This window comes from Globicephala melas, chromosome 21, assembly GCF_963455315.2.
Source record: "Globicephala melas chromosome 21, mGloMel1.2, whole genome shotgun sequence".
NCBI lineage: Eukaryota > Metazoa > Chordata > Mammalia > Artiodactyla > Delphinidae > Globicephala > Globicephala melas.
Window position 1 is genome coordinate 29,621,005 of NC_083334.1, and position 26,665 is coordinate 29,647,669.

Consider the following 26,665-nt stretch of genomic DNA (forward strand, 5'->3'; position numbering starts at 1 on the left):
AAGACACAAGGATGTAATGCACAGCACTGAGAATATAGTCAATATTTTAAAAAAAAAAAAAAGAAGAGGGGATTCTGTTTTGGCCACAGAGCTGCAGCCACCAGCACCTTCAACACATGTCTCCCTTCATCTTTTCCCTCTGGCCCGAGATGTTCCAGAAGAAGCCTCAGGGCCGAGGGTATGCAGTAGCTCAGAAGCGGTGACTGGCAGAAAGCTGGGAGCCCAGGTATTCTAGAAAGATTTATTTCACTGTCCTTTTTTGATGCTCATGAGAGACTTCATGAGAACTCACTAGGCAAATAAATTTAAAAAATGGACTGGGAGTCTGAGGGTAGTGGGGAAAGGACACATATTCCGAAATAAATGCCTCTTCCAAACGTACCCTTCAGGCATTAACACAGCCTTGAGAGTGCAAATAACGTGGACGAAAGCTTTAGATGCCGAAGCGAGACCTTCAATCAGTACGTAGTCAAAGAACCTGACGCTTCTAAGGTTTAAAAACTAATTCCTAAAACCGAAGGAAAATAAACCTTACTTCCCAAAGTCGACCCTGAAGTTGGATAATAAAGGGGCAGAGATTTCCGAATGCAAAAGGACCCTTCCAGGGGCTTCCGTGGTGGCGCAATGGTTGAGAGTCCACCTGCCGATGCAGGGGACACGGGTTTGTGCCCCGGTCCGGGAGGATCCCGCATGCCGCGGAGCGGCTGGGCCCGTGAGCCATGGACGCTGAGCCTGCGCGTCCAGAGCCTGTGCTCCGCAACGGGAGAGGCCCGCGTACCGCAAAAAAAAAAACACAAAAAAAAAACCAGACCCTTCCAACGATGGGAGAGCTGATCCACATTCCAAAGGTGGTGATAACTGACTTAAAGCCCCAAGCGACACAGAAGAAGGGTGTTCCAGGAAGAGGGTCTCCTTCCTTCCAGACAAGCTTTTAGACAACTTTCTACTCCTGGTCCTTCCTTCCTCCAATAAACCCCGGCAATCGGACTCAGCCCTCTTCTACTTCCTCGTTTCCCCCACCTCCCAGTACAGGGGTTAGAGCCGTAGGCACTGATATTAAATAGACCTGAGTCGAACTCTAGCTACACCATTTATTTTAGCTGTTCAATCTGGCAAGTGTTCGTTTGACCTCTCTGTGTCAGTTTCCTAAACCGTGAAATGGACACACAGCACCTACCTTATAGACAATTAATTGATATCAGATTCTCAAAGTGTGGTCCCTGGATGGCAGTATCAGCATCCTCTGGGAACTTGTTAGAACCACCCAGCTCGGGCCCCGCTGCAGAATCCAGAGCCCTGGGGGTGGAACTGTGGCAAAGGTTTTTTGTGATTTTTGTTTTTTTAAAAATTAATTAATTAATTTATTTTTGGCTGCGTTGGGTCTTTGTTGCTGTGTGTGGGATTCCTTTAGTTTCAGCGAGCGGGGCCTATTCTTCATTGGGGTGTGCAGACTTCTCACTGCTGTGGCTTTTCTTGTTGCTGGGCACTTGCTCTAGGCACGCAGGCTCAACAGTTGTTGTGCGTGGGCTCAGTAGTTGTGGCTCGCGGGCTCCAGAGCACAGGCTCAGTAGTTGTGGCTCACAGGCTCTAGAGCGCAGGCTCAGTAGTTGTGGTGCACGGGCTTAGCTGATCTGCGACATGTGGGATCTTCCCAGACCGGGGCTTGAACCCGTGTCCCCTGCACTGGCAGGTGGATTCTTAACCACTGCGCCACCAGGGAAGTCCCGGCAAGGGGTTTTAACAAGCCCACTGGGTGATGTGCCTGCCGGGAAAACCTGAGAACCACTGCATTAAGTGATATAAAGGACTCACTGTGGGGTAGCAATAATTATTTCTCACCTACTTTCCTTACCTTCCTGTTGAAAAGGATTTCATTCTTATCTTCCCCTTTTTTAAAGCTAGAAATTGTAGGTATCTTTTTTTCCCTAGTTCCTTTATTATTTAAAAAATTTTGGGGGGTATATAGTTGCTTGACAATGCTATGTCAGTTTCTGCTGTACAGCAATGTGAATCTGTTAAACATATACATATAGCCACTCTTTGTAAGATTCTTTTCCCAGATAGGCCGTTACCGAGTATTGAGTAGAGTTCCCTGTGCTATACAGTAGGTCCTTACTAGTTGTAGGTATCTTTTTCAAAAAAGAAAACGGATGGTTACCTCGCTGTGCGTTCATGCATGCATTCATTTCTTCAAAAAGTATTCATGGAGTGCCTAACGTGTATCAGACACTATTCTAAGGTGCTGGGGTAAACAAAGGAACGAACGACACCTCTGCCTTCATGATATATGTGTGCACACAAACGACAGTCAATCTGCCCCTTCACTTCAGGGAAGAGGCCCTCGCCTGTGGTTTCAGATGTCCTCATAACCTGAGTTTTATGTCCTTATTTGAGGTTGTCACTGGATGATGTTTTTTATTTTATTTTATTTTATTTTTTGCGGTACGCAGGCCTCTCACTGTTGTGGCCTCTCCCGTTGCGGAGCCCAGGCTCCGGACGCGCAGGCTCAGCGGCCATGGCTCACGGCCCCAGCCACTCTGCGGCATGTGGGATCTTCCCGGACTGGGGCACGAACCCGCGTCCCCTGCATCGGCAGGCGGACTCTCAACCACTGAGCCACCAGGAAAGCCCCGGATGACGTTTTTTAAATGAGTCACTGATTGTATTTGCCTATGCGTAGTAAGAGCGACACTGGCCAGGGCTGGGCCTGACCCATGGTGAGGCTGGGGTAGGGTTGCCATTTGTCCTGGGCCTCCCAGTCAAGAGGGGCCTCCGAGAATTTTTGTGTTTTCCCCAAAAGGGCACACAGATAGTTACTGACAGAACTGGAAGAAAATATTTACCAAAAAACTTGCAATAAATCTGTGTTCTATTCCTGGGGCACACCTCAGACAGTATACCACAAATTAATTAATTTTGAAAATCCTGTAATTATTTTGTGACTAGCCCAACTACATCGTATTATATATATTTTTGTTTAAAACATTAATTTGTTAGATGTAAACACTAAGAAAAACAAAATTTCAGGACCCTTGTGGGTTTTTTTTTTGCTTTTCTTCACGCTTTAAATAAATATTTACTGGTAGCCTCAAAACAATGCTAACGCTTCAGGCTTGCTGAACCTTCTAACATGTTTATTTCCATCCATGAGACATCGTTGGACTACTTTAGAAACATTCCAGGTGGTTTACTGTGTCCCGGCAATACCACTATATTCTAGAATAAGTGTGACCTACGAGGAAAACTCAGGTGTGGCCTCTGATGCTTTAGCGACCTCTGATCCCAGACCTACTCCAAGTAGGAGGTCTCAGCTCCTGTGCAAAAGGCAGCCTCGATGGGGTTTTCGTTCCATTGATTATTCTAAGCTAGGGAATCACTTTCATTAGGGCAGCTCACAGACCTATGACCAACGCATAACCTCGCAGCCAAGAGCAGAAGAATGTCACACAAGAAATGCACAAGCGTCTCCAGCTGCCCTTACCCCAATCACACACATGGACATACCACCCCCGAAAGGGAGGTGAAGCCCAATTCCTGTGAGATAAAAGGGACGGACCCAGCAATGTTTAAATTCACATGTTGGTCTGCCTGTATTTCAGGAAGAAACCCAGTTTGATAGAGGGACATAGTATAATACACTGGAAAAAAAAAAATTGGAGTCAGACCTACCTGAACCTGAATCCCACTTTCACCGCCTATCAACTAGACGACCTTAGACAAATTACTTAACTCCCTGAACCTCAGTTTCCTCATCTGATTTTGAAAATAAAACCTATGGCCATGGGATCAATGTAGAGGTAAAAATATGTAAAGGATGTGGAATGTGAAAATGTAATAAATAGTGTTTATTATTATTTTTAAAGACCTTTACTGGTATTACCTTTCTGGGGCTATTTGGTACTAGGTAATCACAACTTTTAGAATATAAGTATCCTTGGATACATGGGCAAATTTTATTTGTAAAAGTGTGTTCACTTAAATGCAAACTATTGAAAATAACTTAAGTGCCCAACAGTAAAGGCCTGGGTAAATAGATTTTGCACACCCATACTACTACATAGTTACTTAAGCATGATGGAAACGTCTCTGCATGGCAGGAAGTACCTGCTTACGTTACAAACCAGTATATAACATATAAATTCCATTTTTGAAAAGTTATGCTTGTATAAATGCAGGGAAAAAATCTATATAATTAGATTCACCAATAACAGTGATTATTTTTGGATGATGGGCATATAAGAGACTTTCTTTTTCTCTTTACAAGTCTATAATTTCTAAATTTTCCACAATGAACCCAGATTGCATATCAAAATATCCATGTTTTAAAAGAGCAATAAAAACATTCTTTCTGACTGCATACAACTTTGCTCTAGTGGAGGAAACAGCCATATGTTAAAAACTTCATAATGTGGGCTTCCCTGGTGGCGCAGTGGTTGAGAGTCCGCCTGGCGATTCAGGGGACACGGGTTCATGACCTGGTCTGGGAAGATCCCACATGCCGCGGAGCGGCTGGGCCCATGAGCCACGGCCGCTGAGCCTGCGCATCCGGAGCCCGTGCTCCGCCACGGGAGAGGCCACAACAGTGAGAGGCCCGCGTAACGCAAAAACAAACAAACAAACAAAAAACTCCATAATGTAAGGCAGAGGAAAGTAAGTGCCAGATTGAAAGTTACACAGAAAGGGGGTGGGGGGGGAAAGGAGTGATTAATTTGGAGACAGAGGAGGGCTTCAAGAGGGAGGTGGCCCTTAAGCTACTCCTTAAGCTAAGAGTAGAAATTACAAACAGTGAAAGCAGGAAAGGATAGGGATGGACATTTCCAGCTAAGGGACCAGGATAAACAGTTGTTATGTATGAATGTGTATGTTGTATTAAACAAGGGAAAAGGAAGTCTTATTTGGCCAGATGGATGGATGGATGAATGGGAGACAGGGAGGAAAGGAAGGAAGGAAGGAAGGAAGAAAACTAAATCAGTAAACAAATGGTGAAGGGACCACTAGCCAGGGGCTAGTTTTCGTCTGTAGAGAAAACAGAGGAGGGGCTAAGCTCTAAGTTCAACTTTCTTTGTTGATCAAATATATGACTCTCCAGTATTCATGGTTTTTAACCTCTTTCCCTGCCCAAGCTCATGACCACTAATGTTCACTCTTCGCCGAACTCCTTGACCCTCTCACCCACTTGAGGCTTGACGCACCTACACATCCAGGGCCTGGGAAACACAGCCACATTCACACCAACATTCACCTTCTTTTACACCACCCATCCCAGGAGCCTTGGCCACGATACAACACGTGGGCTCAGGAAGGAGCACTGAGTTTCGAGCTCCATCCGAGCCAACGGTTCTCGTGCTTGGAACTGACTGGACAAACCCCTCTCCCGAGGTTTCCGGTTTGCAAGGAGACAGCCTTTAAATGAAGGCAGTGGGCACCTCGTTTGGCAAGGGGGCAGGGGAGGGTCGGTGCGAACCAAGAACAGGAGACGGGGGACTCAGGGTACAAGCCACAAGCAGCCCATCAGGCAAATGTCCCCCCGACTTGGCCGTCAGCGGCTGTAAGTCAGAGCAAGCCCCCAAGTTCAGAAGCAGCCCACAGTCTAGAACAGCGGTCCCCGACCTTTTTGGCACCAGGGACTGGCTTCGTGAAAGGCACTTTTTCCATGGACCGGGGTGAGGGAGGGTACGGTTTCGGGATGATTCAGGCGCATTACATTTATTGTGCACTTGATTTCTATTATTATTACATTGTAATATATAATGAAGTAATCATACAACTCACAATAATGCTGACAGGAGGCGGAGCTCAGGCAGTAATGGAAGCGATGGGGAGCAGCTGTAAATACAGATGCAGCTTTGCTCACTCACCCCCCCTCCCCTCCTGCTGTGTGGCCCTGTTCCTAACAGGCCACAGGCCGGTACCAGTCCGTGGCCCGGGGGTCGGGGACCCCCTGGTCTAGAAGGCTTCTCCTAGGAGGAAGCAGTTTGGGATTTACTCCAGGCCTTAAGAGACCAGGTAGAGCAGTTAACTTGCTGCTGAATCACTTGGGGGGCGGAGGTCGGGGACAGGGTGGGCCGAGAGAAGGGAATGCTGGGCGTAAGTCTGGATGAGCCTCCTCTCCAGAATGAACGAGGCGGCCTGGGCAGCTGAATTTGGGAGACCAGCAGTGCCAGAGCAGCTGGACTTTCCCGGTCAGCAGGGAAACAGTTGTCTCGTTGCCAGGCTTTGGGGAGGGAAGAGGCAAAGGTGGCGTCTACAGGGGGAGCTGGAGCCCCCAGTGGCCCCCGAGGATCGAGGCCCTGTAAAAACAGGGCACAGCTGCCGGTCAGGATCTCTGACCCCGGACCTCTCCCTCCCGGATAATGACTCCCCAGAACTCACTTCTCCCAAGGCCATCCCTCACGGCCCCAGACACGAGCCATCACTCACTATTTCGGCCTGACCGGGAGCAAGCATCCCGGCCGGGCCCTGCTGACCCACCTCCGGGCAGGGGCCACAGGCCCCAGAGGCATCCCTGACCCTCTCTCTCCAGTTCCTGCCCACCCAGGTCGTCACAGAAACCCGGGGGCAGCAGTGCGGCCTGCTTCTCTGTTTGGGCTCCCTCCCTTCCCCCTCCCTGGCCAGGGCTCTGGACAGACATTTGTTCTTCCCTGAGAAATTCCTCCTCCCTGACTTCGGGGAGCTGGCCGGCAAAGCCGGAGTGGAAAATCAGTGAAGCTAATGGTGCAGCAATGCAGCAGGCAGGGCCAAGAACACGGCCCTGGGGTGGCTCTGCCCGGCGTGGTCAAGTGGACACGTGAGCCCTCCGGCTCCTGCCTCACATTCTCTCCCTGCACCCACCCTCTGCAAAGCTCAGCTCCAGGAACGCTTGCAAACACACCCTTCCGAAGGCACCGAGCTACCTCTCTCTGGAGAGGGGGTGAGGGGCTGAGTGGAGTGCCCCGGGGAAACCTGGTGGCCCCGTGCCGCGCAGATTCCCACAGCCCGAAACCCTCCGGCCTTGCACTCTAGTGGGTCTCCCCACATCGCTCTCTGCCCTGTGGAATTCCACCCGCCTTCCGGCCCGGCGGGGGGAGAAACTCCTCTTCAATGTCCAGTGTCAATTAGAAGTAAACAGGTTCTTTTCACAAGAAAAAATTACGTTGCGGACGGGGTGGGGTGCAGCAGTGCTCCTGAATGTTCCCCTCCCACCCCCGGCAGCCACCCAACACTGGCCCACAGGACACTGGCCCCCAGGCCGCAGGTCCTCCGGCCACGCCCACTGGCCGCAGCCAGTAGGACCTCGGCCTGTGCGAGGCTGGTGGTGGGATGCCCTCCGGTACTTGTTCGGGGCTCCCCCTGCAGCCAGGCTGAAATGCATACCCCTTCGGGCCAAAGACAGCTGCGGGAGCCCCTGGGGGGTTGCCAGTGGCGGCCAGGGCCCAGGGCCGGACTTCAAGCTGGGGTGATGTCTCTGGCACCATTTGCAGCTCCCCGCCACGGGCCCAGGTTTCTGCAGAACACAAAGACAAAGCCTTGCTTTGTGGTGCCTGGCATCCAGGGGGCTTGCGGCCAGAAATGGAATCGTGCGGCTTTTCCATTAAGTGTAACCTCTCCCTCTTCGAGCGGCCACCAGACTCCTTCAAATCTGGGTAGGTGGGAGGAGCTGTAAAACCCCGGCCATTAAATCGTTTATTAGTTGCAGGTTTCTGAGCATGTAGGCAAGTATTTTGAGACGGCAAGGCTCATACCGTGCCCTCCACCATGTGGGGTCTGGGGGCTTTAGCCCAGGTTACTGCTGAAAAGGGGGTGAGGATCCCCATTCCCAATTACGAGAAGCGGCCTTGTAAACAGTTTTGGATTCACCCCCTTGCTTTTCTGCAAGTCTTATTCTAAACGAGAGAAAAATACACAAAAACAAGCCTCTTCGAGCTCAAAGTGTCTTTCAAGCTAGTGCTTATCTTTTTAAAGGGGCATTCTACTCCCCGGCCCACGACCCCGCTTCAGTCTCCCCCGCCCCCCTCCCCGCAGGCTGGTTTTCCTGGAACCCTTATTAAATCAACTTTCCAAGGACAGCCAGAAACTTCAGGCCCTCCCCACTCCCTGAGGAGCATTTGCAGACTGGGGGAGGGGCTCCCGACACAGAGACACACACACACACACACACACACACACACACACACACACACACACACACACACACACACACACACACACACACACACACACACACACACACACACACACACACACACACACACACACACACACACACACAGCAAAGCCTTTCTAAAGGGCAAAAGCTCTCAGTCAGTGGGAGCAGGGTTTGGGGTAATTTGCTTTAAACTTTTGGGCAAACCTTTTAAATACAGAGTCCAGTCTTTTCTGAGGACAACAGCAGCATTGTTATTGAATAATCAGCAGGGCCGAGACCACGGCAATACTTTACATTTGTGAGATACCTTATAGTTCACAAAGCGTGGAGATAGATTTTTCCCTTAGGACTTCAGGTCTCTGAAGACGGTGGGGCCCATGTTCCGCCATCACAAAGCTCAGAAGGGATGATCTAGGAGAAGGGGTTGAACCACGAGAGGGACTGACTCAACCACATGGGGACCTGGGACCTGATGTCCATCCAAGTCTCGTGGGTTTCCGCTTCTGCGTCCTAAGGCACTCCAAGTCCATCCATGAAACAAGCCCTTTACCACGCGGTGGCTCCTCTGGGGTCCCAGGAAAATGTACCCACATCTACCATTTCTGGCTCATTGACTATGTCCAGGCATGGTTCTTACAGCTTTGCAGGCATTTGCATCTGATATTCACAACGACCTTAGAAGCAGATGTTCATTACCAATATAGATTATAGAGTGTCAGAGAGGAGCTTTCCCAACAGCCAACAGTCGGTAAGCAATGGAGCTCAAATCAAAACCAAGGCAGTCCGGGGAGAACGTATGCCCGCAGACTTGTACACGAACGCTCACAAGAGTTTTAGTAATAATAGCCCAAAGTGTTAGCAACCCAAATGGCCACCATCAAGTGAATGGATACACATTCCCCATATAATTCCATTATGTGAAATTCTAGAACAGGCAAAACTAACCTACAGTGACAGAAAGTAGATCCGTGGTTGCCTGGGTCCGGTGCTGCCAAGGGGACTGACTGCAGAGGGGCAGGAGGCAAGTTTGGGGGGTGATGAAAATGTTTCACATCTTGATTGACAGTTATGTGGGACAATGCTACATTTATCAAAACACTTCAAACTGCACGCTTAAAATTGGTGCATTTTATAGAATGCAAATGATACCTCAATTAAGTTGATTTTTTTAAAATGGCAGTGTAACTTCACTCTTCACTGCCACATCGCCTCCTCATAGCCCTCCTCACCTCTCCTACCCCCTCCCTCCTGTTTGCAGAGCAGGACTTTGTCATTTTCAAGACTTTCAGCCCCTTGACTCCACCCTCCATCACTGCCCCGGCTTCCTTTCCCAGTCTGGATGCACAACCAGAAGCTTCAGGACCACCATCACCCCCTCAACCCCTATTCCTTATGTTTCGACCCTTGGATATGATACTCCCTTCCTGCTTACAAGTACCCAGGTCCGAGATGCGTACTATTCACTTTCTCCACCCTCCATCCCTGGGCTGCAAAACGGTTTGTTAGAGAAAGTTTAAAAAAATACTTTAGGGTCCACCATAAATTCATATTCCCAAAACTTATCCACCCCTCCTCATTGCCACCTATGCTGTGGCTGACCCAAATCTCTATCTACTCCTCAGAAACCTCCCACTCTGACTCACTCCCTTTACTCGCATCTTGTTCGTGTCTTTAGTCACCCGGAGTTGACATCCAACCTACTTAAACCCGTAGGTTGTTTTTTTTTTAATTAAATTTATTTTTTTGGCTGCACTGGGTCTTCGTTGCTGTGCATGGGCTTTCTCTAGTTGTGGCGAGTAGGGGCTACTCTTCTTCGTTGTGGTGCGCGGGCTCTAAGCACACGGGCTTCAGTAGTCGTGGCACACGGGCTCAGTAGCTGTGGCTCGCGGGCTCTAGGGTGCAGGCTCAGTAGTTGTGGTGTGTGGGCTCAGTAGTTGTGGCGCATGGGCTTAGTTGCTTCAGTTGCTTAGTTGCTTAGTTGGCGCATGGGCTTAGCTGCTCTCGACCAGGGCTCGAACCCGTGTCCCCTGCATTGGCAGCCGGATCCTTACCACTGCGCCACCAGGGAAATCCTAAACCTGTAGATTCTATTTCTATAGTGTCTCTGCTATTTTTCCTTCCCTTACAATCCTCCACTCTAGTTCACTGCCTTTCTCTAGCTAGACATTCAGAACAACCGTTTAAGCAACTCGTCTTTCTGGCAACAGTGGTAGCAGCAGTAATAACTCCTAACTCTTTGCCTGTCAGTGCTTTACCTGGATTATCTCACTTAATCCTGTATTACTGCTCCATTTTAAAGATAAGCAAACTAAGACTTCCTGTGTTTGAGTAATTGGTCAAACCAAGTAATGCAGCTATTAGGTGGTGGAGCACGACTTTTTTTTTTAGAATTTTTAAAAAATAAATTTAATTTATTTATTCATTCATTCATTCATTCATTCATTCATTTACGGCTGCATTGGGTCTTCGTTGCTGCGCGCGGGCTTTCTCTAGTTGCAGCGAGCAGGGGCTACTCTTCGTTGCAGCGCGTGGGCTTCTCATTGCGGTGGCTTCTCGTGTGTCGGAGCACAGGCTCTAGGTGCGCGGGCTTCAGTAGTTGCGGCACGGGGGCTCAGTAGTTGTGGCTCACAGGCTCTGGAGCACAAGCTCAGTAGCTGTGGCACACAGGCTCTAGAGCACAGGCTCAGTAGTTGTGGCACACGGGCTTAGGTGCTCCGCGGCATGTGGGATCTTCCCAGACCAGGGCTCAAACCCGTGTCCCCTGCATTGGCAGGCAGATTCTTAACCACTGCGCCACCAGGGAAGCCCTGCGGAGCACAATTTAAACCTAGGTCCGCCTGACTTCTTCCTCCCATCCATCCAAACTCAGCTGCCTAAAAATCTGGAAGCTGGATTGTGTCACTTTCCTGCTCAAAACTTTTCAAGACTCCCAGTATCTACCCATTTAGGTACAGTTTCCTCAGCAGGGCATTACAGCTTTCCATATGCTAACTCAGTCCAATTTGTCCAAGCATTCCATCCCCCGACTACCTACACACCAGGTAAATTGTTCTCTGTATACCTTATACGTCCTGCCCCAGCACCCTCACTCATGCTGCTCCACCTGGAACACCCTTCATCTCCCTCCCAGGCCCCTGCCCAGCTCTCTGGACCATCTCAATGACGGTGGCTGTCCCTCTCCCCCAGCATTCCCACTGCATTGTGTTATAACTCCACTGCGTGGTTTAAACACGGTCCACCTTGAGTTTAGCTGCCTCTGTGCTTGTCATCCTCTACCCGATGGTGAACTCCCTGTAGGCAGAGATGGTCCCTCCCACTCGGGGTCTCCAGTGTGTTCCAGGTCAGGCCTTGCCTTCAGTTCTGTCACTGAATACAACACCAATCTGCCTGCCCCAGCCAGTGCATCTTCTAGAAAGCCCCCCCCACCCGTCCCCCCTCCTTCTCCATCACCCTACAAGAGGGCAAATATCCTCACTCCTCATTCGTCACTCACACAGGTCCTGGCAGCGAGACTGGTGGCCCTTTAAACGCAGCCACCATGCTGTGCGCACACCTGAGCCCTTTACCCACCACCTGCCAACCTCCTCTGCTTCTGTCACCAGCCACTGGGTCACAAGCCACACTACCCTTTGGCAGCAGAAATGCCCGAATATTAGTTCTCAGAGACCTTCGAAAGCTGCCAGGTGTGCTGTACCTGTAATTTCCATGAAGTATTTTCACAAGTCCGGAAAAATCCCATCAGCAGTGGGTGCAAGTCTTTTCCGTCACTAATAATCCCTCCGAATTCCCAATAAACTACAGGTGTCTACCAGCGCCTACGCCCCGTAATGCTCCCTGGTTCTCAATCTCTTTGAAATCCCTCCAGCAGTATATCCAAAGCAAACCACTTACCAGGCCTCCAAACAGGGCCTGTGAGAGATGGTCAAGAAAGACAAAATGGCAGGCACGTGGCCATAATGGCCGACCCTCATAGAAGATATGTCTTTGGAACAATTTTCTAGAAGCCGGAGGTCTTTATGAAGCTCCCACAACCCTGCACATCCCCTGGACCCCGATCCAAGTTCTAAACCCAAATTCACAGGTCACTTGCACCCACTACACCGCCCAACCCCATTTTATATACATCATCTAGGTTAGGGAGCTAGCTCTTGGGTCCCAACCAGAAGTTCCTTTTTCAGAAGGAGAAAAGCATAAACCTCCCCCCTGAGCACGTCACCTCTGGCAGATGGATGTCACCAGCCTTCACGACCCAACCTCTGATGAAGCTGGCTGTGTCTGCAGCCAGGCCCCCACCAGCCCAGGTACCTCGGGAGCCTCTCCTACAGTCCAGGCGCCCTCTGCTCCACCTGGGATGGAGCCTTCGCAGTTGACCACATCACGTCTGTCCCAGCCCACCTTGTTGCTGAGGGCCGGGAGCCCAGGCTGCCCCTCGGCCCGCGCCTTACCTTGTTCTGGCAAGGTTGGCGCTGGCCTGGCAGTGCAGAGCGCGGCTGTGACCAGCACAGCCCAGAACAGGAGACACTTCCAGCTCCACATCCCAGTTCTGCAGTTAGAGGTTGGTGACAAGGCTCCACACCTCCATGGAGACTCTGCCGTGGGCTTGATCCTCCTGTGCAAGCTGACTCTGGGGACAGAAAAAAAACCCCAAAGTTAGGGGGGTCTGCATGGGGGATGAGGGCCAAGGAGAAAAAGAGGGAAGGCATGTCACATGGCCACCCTGCCCACAAGGGTGCCTGAAGCAATAACTAACTCCTTCAGACACAAGAAAGGAACTGTGGTCCTGTCCCAACGGTGAATTCAAGGTTATGCGCCTTAATTAGACCAAGGAGTGGTTCAGTTCAGTCCTACAACTATTTATTGAGTGTGGACTGTTTCCCATGTTGGGAAAATCATCAGAAAGTTCCCCGAGGCATGAGCCCCAAGATCATTTGTGCTGGGAAAGCGAATGGCCTCAGGAACGTCTCCCATAGGTGACCTGGGTGTGCAGATGTGACCTCTCCCAGTTTAAGACTCCACTCCCTCTAGGGCACACCAACCCTTCGGTGAGGGATAAAGAGAGATGAGGAATTATGGAAGAAGCCCAGAACTGGGAAATGGGAGCCAGGTGAGATGCTGACCCTCTCTGCACCGACGTGATGAGGAAGCTGAAATACACCATCTCCAAGGTTCTTTCTTTTTGTCTCTAAAACTGGATGCATCTCAGGGACCTCTGGTTCTACCAGTTTCCCTCACAGAGAGAACACAACTCTCACCAGCTACATAAAAAGGGCCTCAGAGTAGGGAGCCGTGAGCTGGATCCAGTTCTCCCCGAGGCTGAGAGGGGACGGCAGACGTCCAACAGAAATGGATCCAGAAGTGGGGAAAGGTCGTGCTAAAGAATAAGGGTTCTTGCAAGGCCTGACTCAAAGATGGCTCGTGCCAGCCCCGGTGAAAGGCACAGACTGCGGTCCTTTATCCTTCTCAGGTCCAAACGGGTAAAATTGAAAACAACCCTCCAAGGTCTTCAGGATAATGGTCTTTCCCGCTCAACATTTACCAAGTGATAAGACTTTCTGGGCACCGTTTGGGCTACGAGGGGGTGACACCCTCTCTGTCTTCCAGGTGGCTTTTGCCCTAAATACTCCAGGGAACCATCCAAGTTATTCGGAGAATCCACTTCCCCGGAACATGCCCTAATGTGGTGCTTCAGCCGGGCCTCCCCCTGAGCCAGACAGGGCCCCTTGTGAGTGAGTCAGGCGCGGCTGGCAGAAAACCCCCTAGAATTCTTGGCCTCGTTCACAAGCGCCTGCCAGCGGGAAGACGCAGGCACTGCCGCTGCTAGCTCCCTCCCAAGGCTTTCCTGAAATTTTTTAATGATTTCAAACCAAAGGAGAAGTAAACACTTCTATTTTTCTAAATTTAGGAAAGGGACTAGACAAGGCAGAATCGAACAAGTATTTACTGAATACTCACGACGTGCCAAGCACGGACTAGGTAAGATTTTAAACTATAAAAATTCATTTCTTCCCCACTGTGAACTGAAGGGGAGGGGTGGGAATTATTACTGCCCTTTAAGCAACGGGGAAACTGAGACACAAAGAGGTTAAGTGCTTTGCCCAAAGATGTGCAGTGAGATGGCAAGGGCACCGGGTCTACGTCACCTGGGTTTTCGGATGCCAGAGACCAGGGTGGGAGGAAGCGATAAGGGGGTGATCAAACCTGGCTCTACCGGACGCAAGCTCATTTCCTCCAGAGGGCATCCCTGTGTCACACAAAAGCCATGTAAATAAGGACAGATCCGAGGTGACTCTGGCAATGGGAGAGCCTTTGATTCTCCTTTCCTTTGCTCTAGAGAAAGACCCTTGGAAGCAGCTCATGGATATGCCATCTAGGACACAGGATGGGGCATGATTCCCGGCCGGGGATAGAAGTGATGCTTGCCAGAGGACATCCCAAAACCACATTCCACATCTCATTACATCCCAAAGATACAGCAAATGGATGCAGGCCAGTCACCGAGAAAGGTACACCTGACTAAGGACCTAAGTAAATCCCATAGTAATGGCCAGAGTCATGAATGAATTTTTAGTATCCAACAGGAAAGGGTGGTATCATCTCGAGATGATGAAGCTTGTTTGCAAAGGTAGCAGGCAGGCAGCTCCCACCACCACTCGGCCGCTCTGTCCCCTGAAAAGCCTGTCTACCTCCTCGCAGGTGTGGTCTGCCTGCTGACTGCCCTCTTTCAGCTCTGTGATCAATGCACTTCAAAATAATCTGGCAGTTTCCCTGCAAAAGTCTCTTCCTCTCCTCCCGCCCTGGGCCTTGAGTCCCACATCTGTAAAACAAAGGATGGTCAGAAAACCCAGCCCCCCGGCCCCCAGGCACCCACTCCTGGAATGAGAAGGGGTAAGCGGGCTCACAACCTATTGTGGAAAACACAGGGACGCGAACCAGTCCCCAGACTATCTGGGACCCTAGGGACTGCCACCTCCCCCTTCACCTCACCTTCTTCCCATTCTAATTAATGAATTCTTTAAGTCTCTTAGGAACAGTCTCCTTCCTCCACTGCCTGACAGATGTGACCTGTAGCCCTGCAGGTGCACACAGCAGCCGGCCCCTCAGCCTCTCCCCATCAGTCACGTCTCCTGGGACTGGCAGCCCAGCTCCTGCTCTGGGTGCAGAGGTCCTCACTGGGGAACGAGGAGAGTTGGGGGACACACGTCATCTCACTTATCCCACTTGTCATCAGAGGGAGCTAAAACAGTTGCCTTGCCTACACCACAGGAGGTTACGAGCTTCAAATGGGGGGCATGGGTGAAAGTATCTGCTCTCTCCTCTCTAAAGCCCTAATCAAATGTAAGGAATTATATATAAACATTGTGCTTTGAGTCACTTCTTGATAGCAATCTCAGGAGACTTTGGTAATTGGCAACTGGAGGACATGAACTTCCTGCCTTTACAAAGGCATTTCTCACCATCCATCTTTACAAACCCCACACTCTAGACCTAGCTGTCCCATTAGGTGGCCCCTCGTGGCTACAGAGCACTTGAAATGTGGCCCGTGCGAGGCAGGATGTGCTAGAAATGAAAAATACATACAAGAATGTGGAGCCTTTCATTGATTTTCTTAAACTGATTACATGTTCAAAAGATGATATTCCACATATATTGGGCTAAAGCAAATACATTATAAAAACTGAAACAAACGAATTAAGGAAAATGAATTTCACCTGTTCCCTTTTTCTTAATTTCAAACGTGGCTACTGGGCTTCCCTGGTGGCGCAGTGGTTGGGAGTCCGCCTGCCGATGCAGGGGACACGGGTTCGTGCCTCGGTCCGGGAGGATCCCACATGCCGCGGAGCGGCTGGGCCCGTGAGCCATGGCCGCTGAGCCTGCACGCCCGGAGCCTGCGCTCCGCAACGGGAGAGGCCACAACAGTGAGAGGCCCGCGTACCGCAAAAAAAACAAAAAGCGTGGCTACTGGAAAAATCTGAGATTCCATGTGGCCTGTGTTACATTGTAGGGGACAGGACAGCTCTGGGCAACCTCCGTGCCCTGCCAAGCGTTTCTTCTTTGCCCTTCCTCTGTCTTCAGCGGGCTCTCTCATTCGCCGAGCCCCACCTCAAACAGCCAGGTCCTCTTCTACAAGTCTTTCTTGGGCCTTGGGAGGATCCTCTGAATTTCCAAAAACACCATAGGGTCTCAAGCTCCTTAAGAGCAAGGTCTATACCCAATTAACCTTTGTCAGTGACCTTAGCACCTAACACCCACACGGCAGAGGCTGGTACATTTGGGAACTGGAGGCATAAATGAATGAAACAAGGAGAGGCCGATGGAAACGAAGCTGACAGAGCCACGCTTGCAGAGAAGAGGTTGACAATGCCAGAGGAAATCGTCCAGCACTCCTTGTTAGCCAGCCAAACTCGATCTCAAAGCATACCAACCCGGACATTTTCTAAACATCTCGATTCCTCAGACTTGAGGAAGTGACGTCCAAACTTTAATCCCTTTAGACGGGAGTAAGACTTCTTAACAGAAATGGTGGCTTTCCCCAAAAGTGACCAACAATGAGCATCCCTACTCATTGGTGAGAGTGGCAGGACAAGTTCTCAATAAACATCTGAAAAAACACATGCAGCTCAGCTTGAGAAATTGTACCGGCTCCAAGAGAAACGCTAATTTAAAAGTTTTTAGTCTCTGTCAAAAAGAGTGCCCAAATGTCCTTGGGAGTGAGGTATGTAAAAAGCAAGTAGTAATAAGAGAAACCCTAAGTGCTTCACGGTAATCTAGGCAGCCTTGCTGCTGAAGACAGAATGGGCTTGTGGACCATCACATGCTTGGAGGTGTTCACCCAGGTGAGGGCTATTTACTTGGAGCCCAAACATGGCTTTTTTAATTGCAAGTGGAATGGTGATGAGGAGAGAATTTCTAAGGGAAATGCAAACTTAGGGAGAAAAGCAACTCTCCTAGCCCAAGTTTGGTTTTTAATCCTCTCCGGAAACCCCAGAACCTTCTCTGAAGTTCTGCATCTGGACTCCCACCAGTCCCGGGTTCACTCAGACCTTTCCCAAAGCTCTTGCGATGAAATATGCAAGATGTATTTCCCAAGAGGAAATTAAGCTCCTCTCAAGTGATGTGAGGCCCTTTCAGAGCAAGATGTTTGGACCCCTTCTGTCTACCTTCTTTTCCTTCAGCAGCAACAGGCTCAAACTGTCCTAGGAAGCTCTTAACTAACAGCCATTTTGATGAGACAGATTAAACAATGGAGGCCCAAGGAAGCATTCAGAGGCTGCTGAAAGCCCAAGCTCACAGGAGCAGATCTCCTGTTTTAGGGGTCTCGCTCCAGGTCGACACCCAAGAGCAAACAAAGCAAAACCTCATGGACTTTTCTCGGTCTCCATGGCTGGAGGCTACCTACTGGACGCTCAACTCAGTTCTCCTAGCCCCCAGAGTGCACCAGGAACAAAGCTGGGCCAGGCTTAGGGATGCCTGGAGATGCTCTGATCCTCTTCCTCAAGGCAGGGTGGGGTCATAGCAATGACCATGCTCCTCTCAATGTCTTCCCGTGCTTCTGCTCCACTTGCTCTTCTAAGGGTGCCTAACGGAACTTTCTCACATCCTCCATGGCCAGGAGCCAGGGAAAAGAAGGACCCAAGACTGCCTACTCTGGAGCCAAAGGAAGAGGTGCCCACTCTGGCCCGAATCCCATTTGTGAAATGCCTCCAAAATGCACATTTCTACGGGCTTGGTCAAAGCAGACAGTGAGAGCACGCTATCCAAGTGACTCGCCAACCCGGATGGCCCTCATTAAAAAGCTGACACTCAGCTATGACTAAGAGTAAGTGCAACAGACGTTTCAAGGAGCTCGTCACCGATGCAGTACACAACCATCCCCGCTGGAGCCAAGCCTCCAGCAGCCTCCCTGTCCCCAGACACCCTGCGCTCCTCCGGGGGTCTGCAGCAGCCCTGGAGCTTCTCCCAACCAACTGGGGGGAAAGATGTAAACAAGTCATTAGGGAGGTAGTCCCGTGAGGTAGCTGGGTCCTCTGCAAGGGCTCTCGCTCCGACACTCACTCGAAGGAAGGGCTATGACCCAGGCTTGGGGGTAATCGGCCAGACAGAGGCATGTCCCACGGGGCCCTGCTACTTAGCTCTTCAACAAGCCTCAGAGAGGAAACCGGGAGCCCGGGCCAACAGGGGAAAATGGCCACTTTCTGCTCAACAGTCTCAAGGCTAAGGTTCTACAATTTAGAAGGTATTCCAAAAAAAGCTCTGGGCCGGAGGTGCAAAGGGCAGGGCACATCTGCAGAGGAAACAGTCACCTTAATTACCATGTCTAGAGAAAGTGCGATTTCATTACAGCCTCCAAACTACTGCCCAAAGGAGGAAACCAGAGAAGTGTTTTCAATTTGAAAGAGGCTGGAAAGGAGAGGGTGAGAGAACAACTCTCCCCACCCTCCTGCAACTTGGGAGCCAGAAAGTGCTTTCCTGCCTTGAGGTTAGAACCAGAAAAACCCTCCACAGTCCTTTCAAACCTCCACCCGGTCCTGACTTGGTAAAACGTCCCCCACTTCAGTGTCCGGGAGCTGCCGTCCAAAGAACTCCTTAAAAACACCCAGGGAGCGACAGCCCGGGGCCTCCCTCCCACGCCCGGGCCGCTGCGCCCCGGGCTCGCTCCAGGGAGGGTGGAAAAGGGACGCGTGACGCCACCGCCGGGCGGCCCGAGACCCGGCGGCGGGCTCCGGACAGGGTCAGACGTTCCCACTGCTCCAGCTGTAACTGAAGGGAGGAGAATGTAATGCTTTGGTTCCAGAAACTTCCGTGAGGGCCAGTTCTGGGTCTGACCATCTCTAGCAGATGAGATGGGCCACCCCCGAAAAACTTGGCCCCCTCTCCTACGATGCCTCTTTTTCACACGAGCCAGAAAGCACCACCTCCATATCAGATCCTAAATAACTTGGCATCCAGGGCAACTTCTCTTCTCCTCAAATCCCAACGCCTCATCCCCAAGTCTTAAGAAATCTTAAAGAGCGAGGTGGTACGGCCAAGTTGAATAATCCCAGTTTTAATCTGGGGGAGGGGGGAGGGAGGAAGAGGGATGTTCTTGTGACTGCGGTGTACCCGTGTGGGGTGAAACGGAACCAGATGCGGCGGCTACATCTGGAAAATCGGGGCGGGGGGGAGTGGTGGGGGAGAAAGACACCGCAGAAACTTTGAAAAGGGCTGAAGCTTCTGGGCCCAGAAAGGAGAAGTAGGCTTCACCGCTCCCCCTCGCCCCCCACCCCCTCGCCCAAAGGCGTCTGGCTGCCTTCACAGGCTATGAGTTAAATGAACTGCGACTACAAAGTCAACAAATTCCTCTGCAAATGAGCGTTCTAGCCCCTCTTCTACTAACCCCAAACATAACGGGAAGGCGGAGCGGGGGCAGAGGGTTCTGGGCCCGAGAAGCAACCTGCATCGCAGCCGAGTGAACCGCACGGGACAAAACCCTCATCCCTTCCCCCACCTCCTCGAACCAGATTGGAACTGAACATTCCCCTCCCCCCCGACCCCATAATGGGGCTTAACATCACCCGCTGGGCGCCCTCCCCTTCCCCAAACTTCCGATCCTTTCAGAGATGGACTAAGTCGAAGATAAGCGCCTCTGGAAAAGGGAATTCCTTTCTCGCTCTCCGCTAAGGCAGATTCAGCCATTTGGTGACGACACCCCCTTAAAACCTATTCGAAGAGAAGCTAACCTACCCTCCACTTCCTTCCCCCTTCAGGCCCCCAGCCGCCCACCCACCCGCAACTGCGACCCCAGACCTTCCCGGAGGTGGAAAAGGACTTAGAAAGACCCCGGATTTTTAGCGTGCCACCCAAAGCTACCTGCTGGATTGGGGTGAGTCCCCACGGGTGGACTAAAAGGAGATGGAGTGGAATGCGGCGCGCGCGCGCGCGCACACACACACACCCCACCTCGCTGCCCACTCCCGCCCGCCTCCCCAGTCCCAGGAAACCGAGGGCCGCCGCCGCCTCGGCCCCGGCCCTGTCCCTGCCCGGACTCACCGCCGAGCCGCCGCCGCCTCGCCACCTCCCCAGCGCGAGTTGGCGGAAAAGTTGAGCGGCGGGCGGATCGGTGGGACCGGCTCGGGGAGGGGGCGCAGGAGGCGACGCGAGTGGAGGGAAGGGAGGGGAGACAAAAGGGGGGCGCCGAGCGCTGGGGAGGGAGCCGGGGGTGGAGGGGGGCGGGTAACGAGTGGAGGGAGGCGCTGGACCCGACTGGGTTGCGGCCGGGGAGAGCGCGCAGCCGGGAGGCTCCAGCGCCGGGGGCCGCTCGGGACGCGGAGCCCGCCCCGGATCCGGGGGCGCCGCGGCTCTTACCTCACTCGGCGCTGCGGTTCCGCCTCTGGAGGGTCCGCCGTGGCTTGTGCGGGCGGGCGGGCGCCCGCGTCCCCGGCTCCGGCCCGCCGCCCCCGGGCTCCGCCCGGGTCCTGGCGGGGCCGCGAGAGCCCCACTGCCGGCGCTCGACTCCCAGTGGCGCTCGGAGCTCGGCGCCTCCGGCCCGGGCGGGAACAATGGAGCCGAAGCTGGTGCCCCGGAGGCGGGGCGGGGGGAGGTCTCCGGTCCGCCGCCCGGGATTTCCAGACCCCGTAGCCCTCCTCTCCAGCACCAGGCGGCGGCCCTCACGCTTCTGGCAGCCCGGGCTCCATAGCCCTGCCGGGGCCCCGGCGCCGCGGCTTGCCCGACTGCCGCACTGGTCCCCTGCGCCCCGCGGGGCGCCCCTCGGACCGGAGAAAAGTCCTCGGGCTCCGCCGCTCTTCCAGCTGCGGCGCGCACTGGCGGCCGGGGAAGGCGAGGTCGCCGCAATGCGCTAAGCAGAGTCTCGGTCCTGTCTGGACGTCGCCGCCCAGCTCCGGGCACAGCCCGGGCTCCTCCGCGCGCTGCGGCTGGACCAGAGTTCGGGCTCCCGCTCGCCGCCGCCGCCGCCGCCGCCGCGGAAGCCGCCGCACCAGTGCCCGCAGGAGCGCTCCGAGCGCTGTGCGCCGGCGGGGCGCGAGGACTCGCTCTCTCACTCCCACCCCGCGCTGGTCCCACCTCCTCCTCCTCCCCCTGCAGCTGCCTGCTGGGCCTTGTAGTTTCCGAGCCGCGGCCCCCGAGAAGGGGGAGCGGGCTGAGCCGCCCCGCGCTCCGCTGCTCCTTTCCTGCGGTCTGGCCTCCTTTGGCGCGCGTGCCCCTCTATCTGAGCACCGCCAGGAGCGCGCCCAAATTTCGGGCGGTGGCAGAATGAGCAGTTGTGAGGATGAGGTGGGGAGACGCTGTAGCCCTGAGGTTGCACATGGTAGCACGGGCTTTGGAGTCGGACTGTGTGCCTTGGGGAAACGCTGTTCTCGTTCTACATCTCAGTTTTCTCATCTGTAAAAGGGGGGTAAGAGTACTTTCCGCATAGAGTTTAGGATTAAATGATAGCCTGGCACATAGTTACTCAGTAAATCCAAGCTGCTTTTATTCATGAGAAGGTCTGCTCCCTCCTCAGACCCTTCACTTTCCCCAGCCACATAGCCTAGGTTTTGTGGTCCAGGGAGCTGGGTTTTGTCAATTCTACAGCACCGTTCTTGGCCTCCAGAAGTCTTCAGCCTGCGGAGAACGTTTCGGAAGCAAAGAGTAAGTGAGAGGAGCTGTGGGGGGTGTTGTTGGTTTGGAAATTAATCAGAGCCCACCCAGCGCACACTCCAGTACTCTATGGAACCCGAGGAAAAGTGGCTAAAATGCCCTTTCCCCTGGGTCCTTCCTCAAAGTGGTATAATCTAGTAGGTTCCCTAATCCAGATGGGCATCTGTCCTCCGAGGAACTTCTAAAAAATACAAACTCTTAGACCTGCTCAGACTCGAGGAATCAGGCTGTCCCAAGAAGGAGCAAAGAGGTTTTTCTTTCTACCACTCACACTGTGTCAGTAGGGGACCACCGGAAGGGTGAGAAATATGTCATCCTAGGTATGAGAGGCACCTCCATTATGGCCCACTACTTAGGAACTGTTTGATTTTGGACAGGTCATGCATCTGAAAGAAATCAAGACCTGTTTATATATTTTCCCCCAATTGGTTGGGACTGCCTCACAAAGTTGTCACCAGAATCAAATGAAATAATGGATGTCAGTGCATTCAAAGTGCTAGTTTTGATATAAATAAAGTTACTATGGAAGTTAATGGTAGGGTCTGTTCCCTCATTCTCACCTAACCCACAAGATTCTGGAAGCTCAAAAACTGAATAAGATAAACCCCCTCCACCCCCGCCCCTACCATTTAAGGAAGGGTCTCCAAGTTATTTCTTTTTTTTTTTCTTTCCTTCTTTCTTTTTCTTCTTCTTCTTTTTTTTTTGGCCATGCAGCACGGCTTGTGGGATCTTAGTTCCCCAACCAGGGATCGAACCTGGCCCTAGCAGTGAAAGTCCTAACCACTGGACCGCCAGGGAATTCCCTCCAAGTTATTTTTTTTTATTGGACTAGCAGGAGAAAGAATAGTGATCACTGTAGTGTCATTCACATAGTAGGAGCTCAATAAATGTTTGTGAACTGACTGAAGAGTAAATAAATAAATATTTATGCAAGTGAAGGAAAATTAAACTAAATAAAAAGCAGGAACTCACATATTTGTTGAGTAAATGGAGTTCAGTCATTGTTTATAGGGTTATAAGCCTATCTCTCCGCCCTTCAACCCTTCTGCTCCTGATCAGACTCTATTTATCCTCCCATATAAGCTGCCCATCCATTAGGCCTCCTTCATTTTATGATTTTTTACATATTTATTTATTTATTTATTTATGCCTGTGTTCGGTCTTTGCTGCTGCGCGCGGGCTTCTCATTGCGGTGGCTTCTCTTGTTGCGGAGCACGGGCTCTAGGCGCACAGGCTTCAGTAGTTGTGGCACATGGGCTTAGTTGCTCTGTGGCATGTGGGATCTCCCCAGACCAGGGCTTGAACCCGTGTACCCTGCATTGGCAGGTGGATTCTTAGCCACTGCGCCACGAGGGAAGTCCCCCTCCTTCATTTTATTTTATTTTTATTTTTTTTTAAAAATTATTTATTTATTATTTATTTTTGGCTGCGTTGGGTCTTCATTGCTGGACACAGGCTTTCTCTAGTTGCGGCAAGCAGGGGCTACTCTTCATTGCAGTGCACGGGCTTCTCATTGCAGTGGCTTCTTTTCTTGTGGAGCATGGGCTCTAGGCACGTGGGCTTCAGTAGTTGTGGCTCTCAGGCTCTAGAGCACAGGCTCAGTAGTTGTGGTGCATGGGCTCAGTAGTTGTGGTGCACGGGCTTAGTTGCTCCGCAGCATGTGGGATCTTCCCGGACCAGGGCTCGAACCCGTGTCCCCTGCACTAGCAGTCGGATTCTTAACCACTGCGCCACCAGGGAAGCCCCCCTCCTTCATTTTAAATCATGCTCATTCCAGGCCTGTTAGAAGGCCAAACTTACACCCCTCCCCCTTGGAGGGGCCTTCCCAGCCAATCCCAGCTCTGTCAGTCCCTGGAACCTCTACTGACCTTCTGGTATATCCCATTGATTTGATATTTAACATTACTTTGTTAGTTGTCTTTTTTACTCTTTCTCTCTAACCAGCTGCTAAACTGTTCTAGAGCCCGAATCCCATCTATGTATTTGACCTAGCTCAGGACTCCCGTCCGGAGGTGTTTCGTTATATTGTTGATGGACTTGATTATAAACCTGGGTGACTAGATGAGGAAATACAGTTTGAGGGAATATGATTGGGGAGACAAGCGAAGGACGATCCAGCATTTAACATCCAGCTACTGCTTTCCCACTTTGTTACTGGAAGAGAATAGTTCACACTTCCTCTCTCTGATTCTTCTGAAACAGAGTTTTTTAAATCCAGCCCCTTTGCCTTCTGATTTAGAAGCACTTTAGGAGTATCTTGAACCCCAAAGACGAGGCTGAAGAACGTGCCCTTGGTTTGAACAGAAAGAAAATGGTTTTGATGCCTGCCTGTTTGGTGTTGAACGGCATCGACCCGGTGCGGAACAAATTTCTCTGTAGATGTAGCAAGAAACCAAAATGAAAGCAAGTGGTCAACTTGATAGCTCTCCCACCCCCAGTTCTCAGGGAAACCACCAAAGACAGCGCAGTGGGGAAGGTGAGAAACCCAGGGAACCAACGAACGGCCTGTCCACAGACCACAGACAGGGATCCTGAATAACTGAGAGCACGAGTCTTCTCTCCTCCCAGCCCAGCTCCCCTTCGGAGCTGCTGCTTCCCCTCCTCTTCCTGAAAGGCAGACCCTCCACTTCAGGATGGGCCCCAGGCCGTTGGAGGGAGAGCCTCCCCAGGGTAGCCCCGAGCCGCTCCAGGCAGAGGGGGTCAGGCAGTCGCCCTGCTGCCTCTGTCCTGCTCTGAGGACGCCTGGCACCTTGCCTCCCCACACAGAAATGTAATCTTCCCTCCGAGACAACAAAGAGCTGGGAGGGTCAGGGAGGATTTGTAGGCCCCTTGCCCTGCTAGTGAGATGTCTGAGGGGGGTACAGAGGCCCTCACGGCTCGAGGACCTGATAACCAGCTGGGGACCTGTTGCCTCTTGCATCTGTGGGAAGAGGGAGAGCGGTGCTGAATGAAACCGAGGGGAAAAGAGCTCTCCCCAAAGCCCGATCGGGTGTCTTTGTTTGGAAACACTGCAGAAGATCCCTTCCCTTTTCCTCCAGTGTCCTCAGACGTCTTCCACGGAGGAGGCAGCCCTTCCCCTCCCCAGGGCTCCCCTGCTCCATCAGAGTTTAGTTATTTTAGGGCTCAGCTCTTCCCACCCGGGATGAGCACCCCCTACTACCCTGGCTGAGTCCTGCGGAGTTAACACCTCTCTGTTATGGAAGAAGTTGGGGGAGGCTAGCAACCTCTACACCCACTGGGGCAGGGTGGGCCGGAGAGCAACTCCAGCTGGCCTTGGGAGTCCCGCAGACTGGTGGGGGACCGGCAGAGGCTCAGCTCTGAGGGCTGGCTGCAGGGGGGCACGCTCGGGAGGAGGGAACTGTCTGGGTTTCTCCCTCCACAGTGGAGGTTCCCAGGTCCCTGGGAGCAGGTGGGCAGCCTAGCCTTTTGCCCCAGGCCCCTGCGGCAGCCAGTTACCATCTGGCTGCCATTTGGTGACCCCCGGCTGTTCTCAGCACAGCTTCGGCATATCAGGGAAGGGAGGGTCTTGTTTGGCTTGGTGTTTCTGTAAATAACATTTCACTCTCTCCGACCAACTGGGAGTGGGAAAGGGAGCTCTCAGCCGTGGCAGCTCAGCTTCTCTGGCCCTAGTGCCACATTCATTCACCGAACACTGGGGCAGGGGTTGGCGGTGTGTGGGACACGTCTCATGTGCCAGGTACTGTGCCGGGCACAGTGGATCCAAAGATGAACGAGATGAAGGTGCAGCCTCTGGGAGCTGACAGTCTGGTCGGGGAGACCAGGAGCACCTGCAGGGTATTTGGGGAGGAGACATCAGGAAAAGAGATGCTCAGGGGAAGTGATGCCTGAACCTTGAAGGCTGACAGCATGTGAAACCCACAAGCTCAGGCGGGATGATTGAGGAAGGCCAGACTGGAGAGTTTGTGCAGGGGTGTTGATTATTCTGTATTATCTTGCTCTGGAGAGAAGAACTCCATGCCTGGTGCAGAGCAAGTGCTCAATATATGGTAACCTTGTTATATTTTAGCCCAGGAACACCTCTTTCGGAGCCTTTTTTCTCCAGGTATCCTTGTGGTGTTACCATCCAATCACCACCACCCTCAGATTCTCTGTCTCCCAAGATCTGCAGTAAAGGATATATTTTTCCCGCTTATCTCCCCCTTCCTTGTTGACCCCATCAAGATAAACAGCCCCTTTTGTTACAGATTTAACTGTGAAACAAGAAGAAAATCACAAGAACACATATGGAGAAGCTAACAAGTCTTATAAAACCTCCATGATCCTAACAGCTGTGGTCACTGGTCTAGGTTTCAGACCCCCTTTGGGATGCTCATGGCAAACCAGCTGGCCTTTTGTCCTCTGGTTTTCTTCAGAGCTCCCTAAACTCTCCCCTCTTTCTGACCCCAACCTCCAAACCCTCTCCCAGTCAAAGTTGCCCATCCAAACCACCGTGCTGGGGACTGGAGAGGTGACAGAGAGGCAGCGGCCGAACAGTGGGCATTTGCATTTCTGAGGACTCCCCAGGAGTAGAGAACCCGGTTCCTGAGGCTTCTGCCCTGCCCAGGGACAAAGATCAAAGTTGCAGGGTTAGACTGGGATACTTGAGGATTCAACTTTGAAGTGGATTCCATCCAAGGATATGCTAACCAACTGCAGATGACCTCTCCTGGGTCGTTAAGAACTTTTGGTGATATCGGGATGGGGGGGGTCAGAGAGGAAGAGAATTTAAAAATAGACAGTGTTAGGTTAGGAAAGATAGACATGCATTTTAAAAGATGGGAAGATAGGGCTTCCCTGGTGGCGCAGTGGTTGAGAGTCCGCCTGCCGATGCAGGGGACACGGGTTCGTGCCCCGGTCCACAATGGTGAGAGGCCCGCGTACCACAAAAAAAAAAAAAAAAAAGATGAG

General features: G+C 52.0%; 2 protein-coding genes across 11 annotated transcripts in view; one reads left to right on the top strand and one right to left on the bottom strand.

Annotated features, from left to right (window-relative positions):
- FGFR1 (fibroblast growth factor receptor 1) overlaps nt 1-20,767 on the bottom strand; it is a 48,129-nt gene extending 27,362 nt beyond the window's left edge. For 8 of the 10 annotated variants that reach the window (XM_030833599.2, XM_060291699.1, XM_060291698.1 and 5 more), the window contains exons 1-2: nt 20,468-20,601; nt 12,571-12,749 (exon numbers count right to left, since the gene is read on the bottom strand). In XM_030833599.2, coding sequence (XP_030689459.1) covers nt 12,571-12,661 — 91 coding nt within the window. In that variant the 5' untranslated portion in view covers nt 12,662-12,749; nt 20,468-20,601. Of the gene's footprint in view, nt 1-12,570; nt 12,750-20,467 lie in introns of all 10 variants that reach the window. The other 2 variants (XM_060291697.2, XM_060291696.2) reach the window with 1 other exon arrangement.
- On the top strand, nt 17,979-21,222 carry LOC138842485 (proline-rich protein HaeIII subfamily 1-like). Its single transcript, XM_070044621.1, has 5 exons — nt 17,979-18,057; nt 19,870-19,985; nt 20,099-20,222; nt 20,387-20,943; nt 20,998-21,222. The coding sequence occupies exons 1-5, from the start codon at nt 17,979-17,981 to the stop codon at nt 21,220-21,222; spliced, it is 1,101 nt and encodes a 366-aa protein (XP_069900722.1).
- The last annotated feature ends 5,443 nt before the right edge of the window (nt 21,223-26,665 follow it).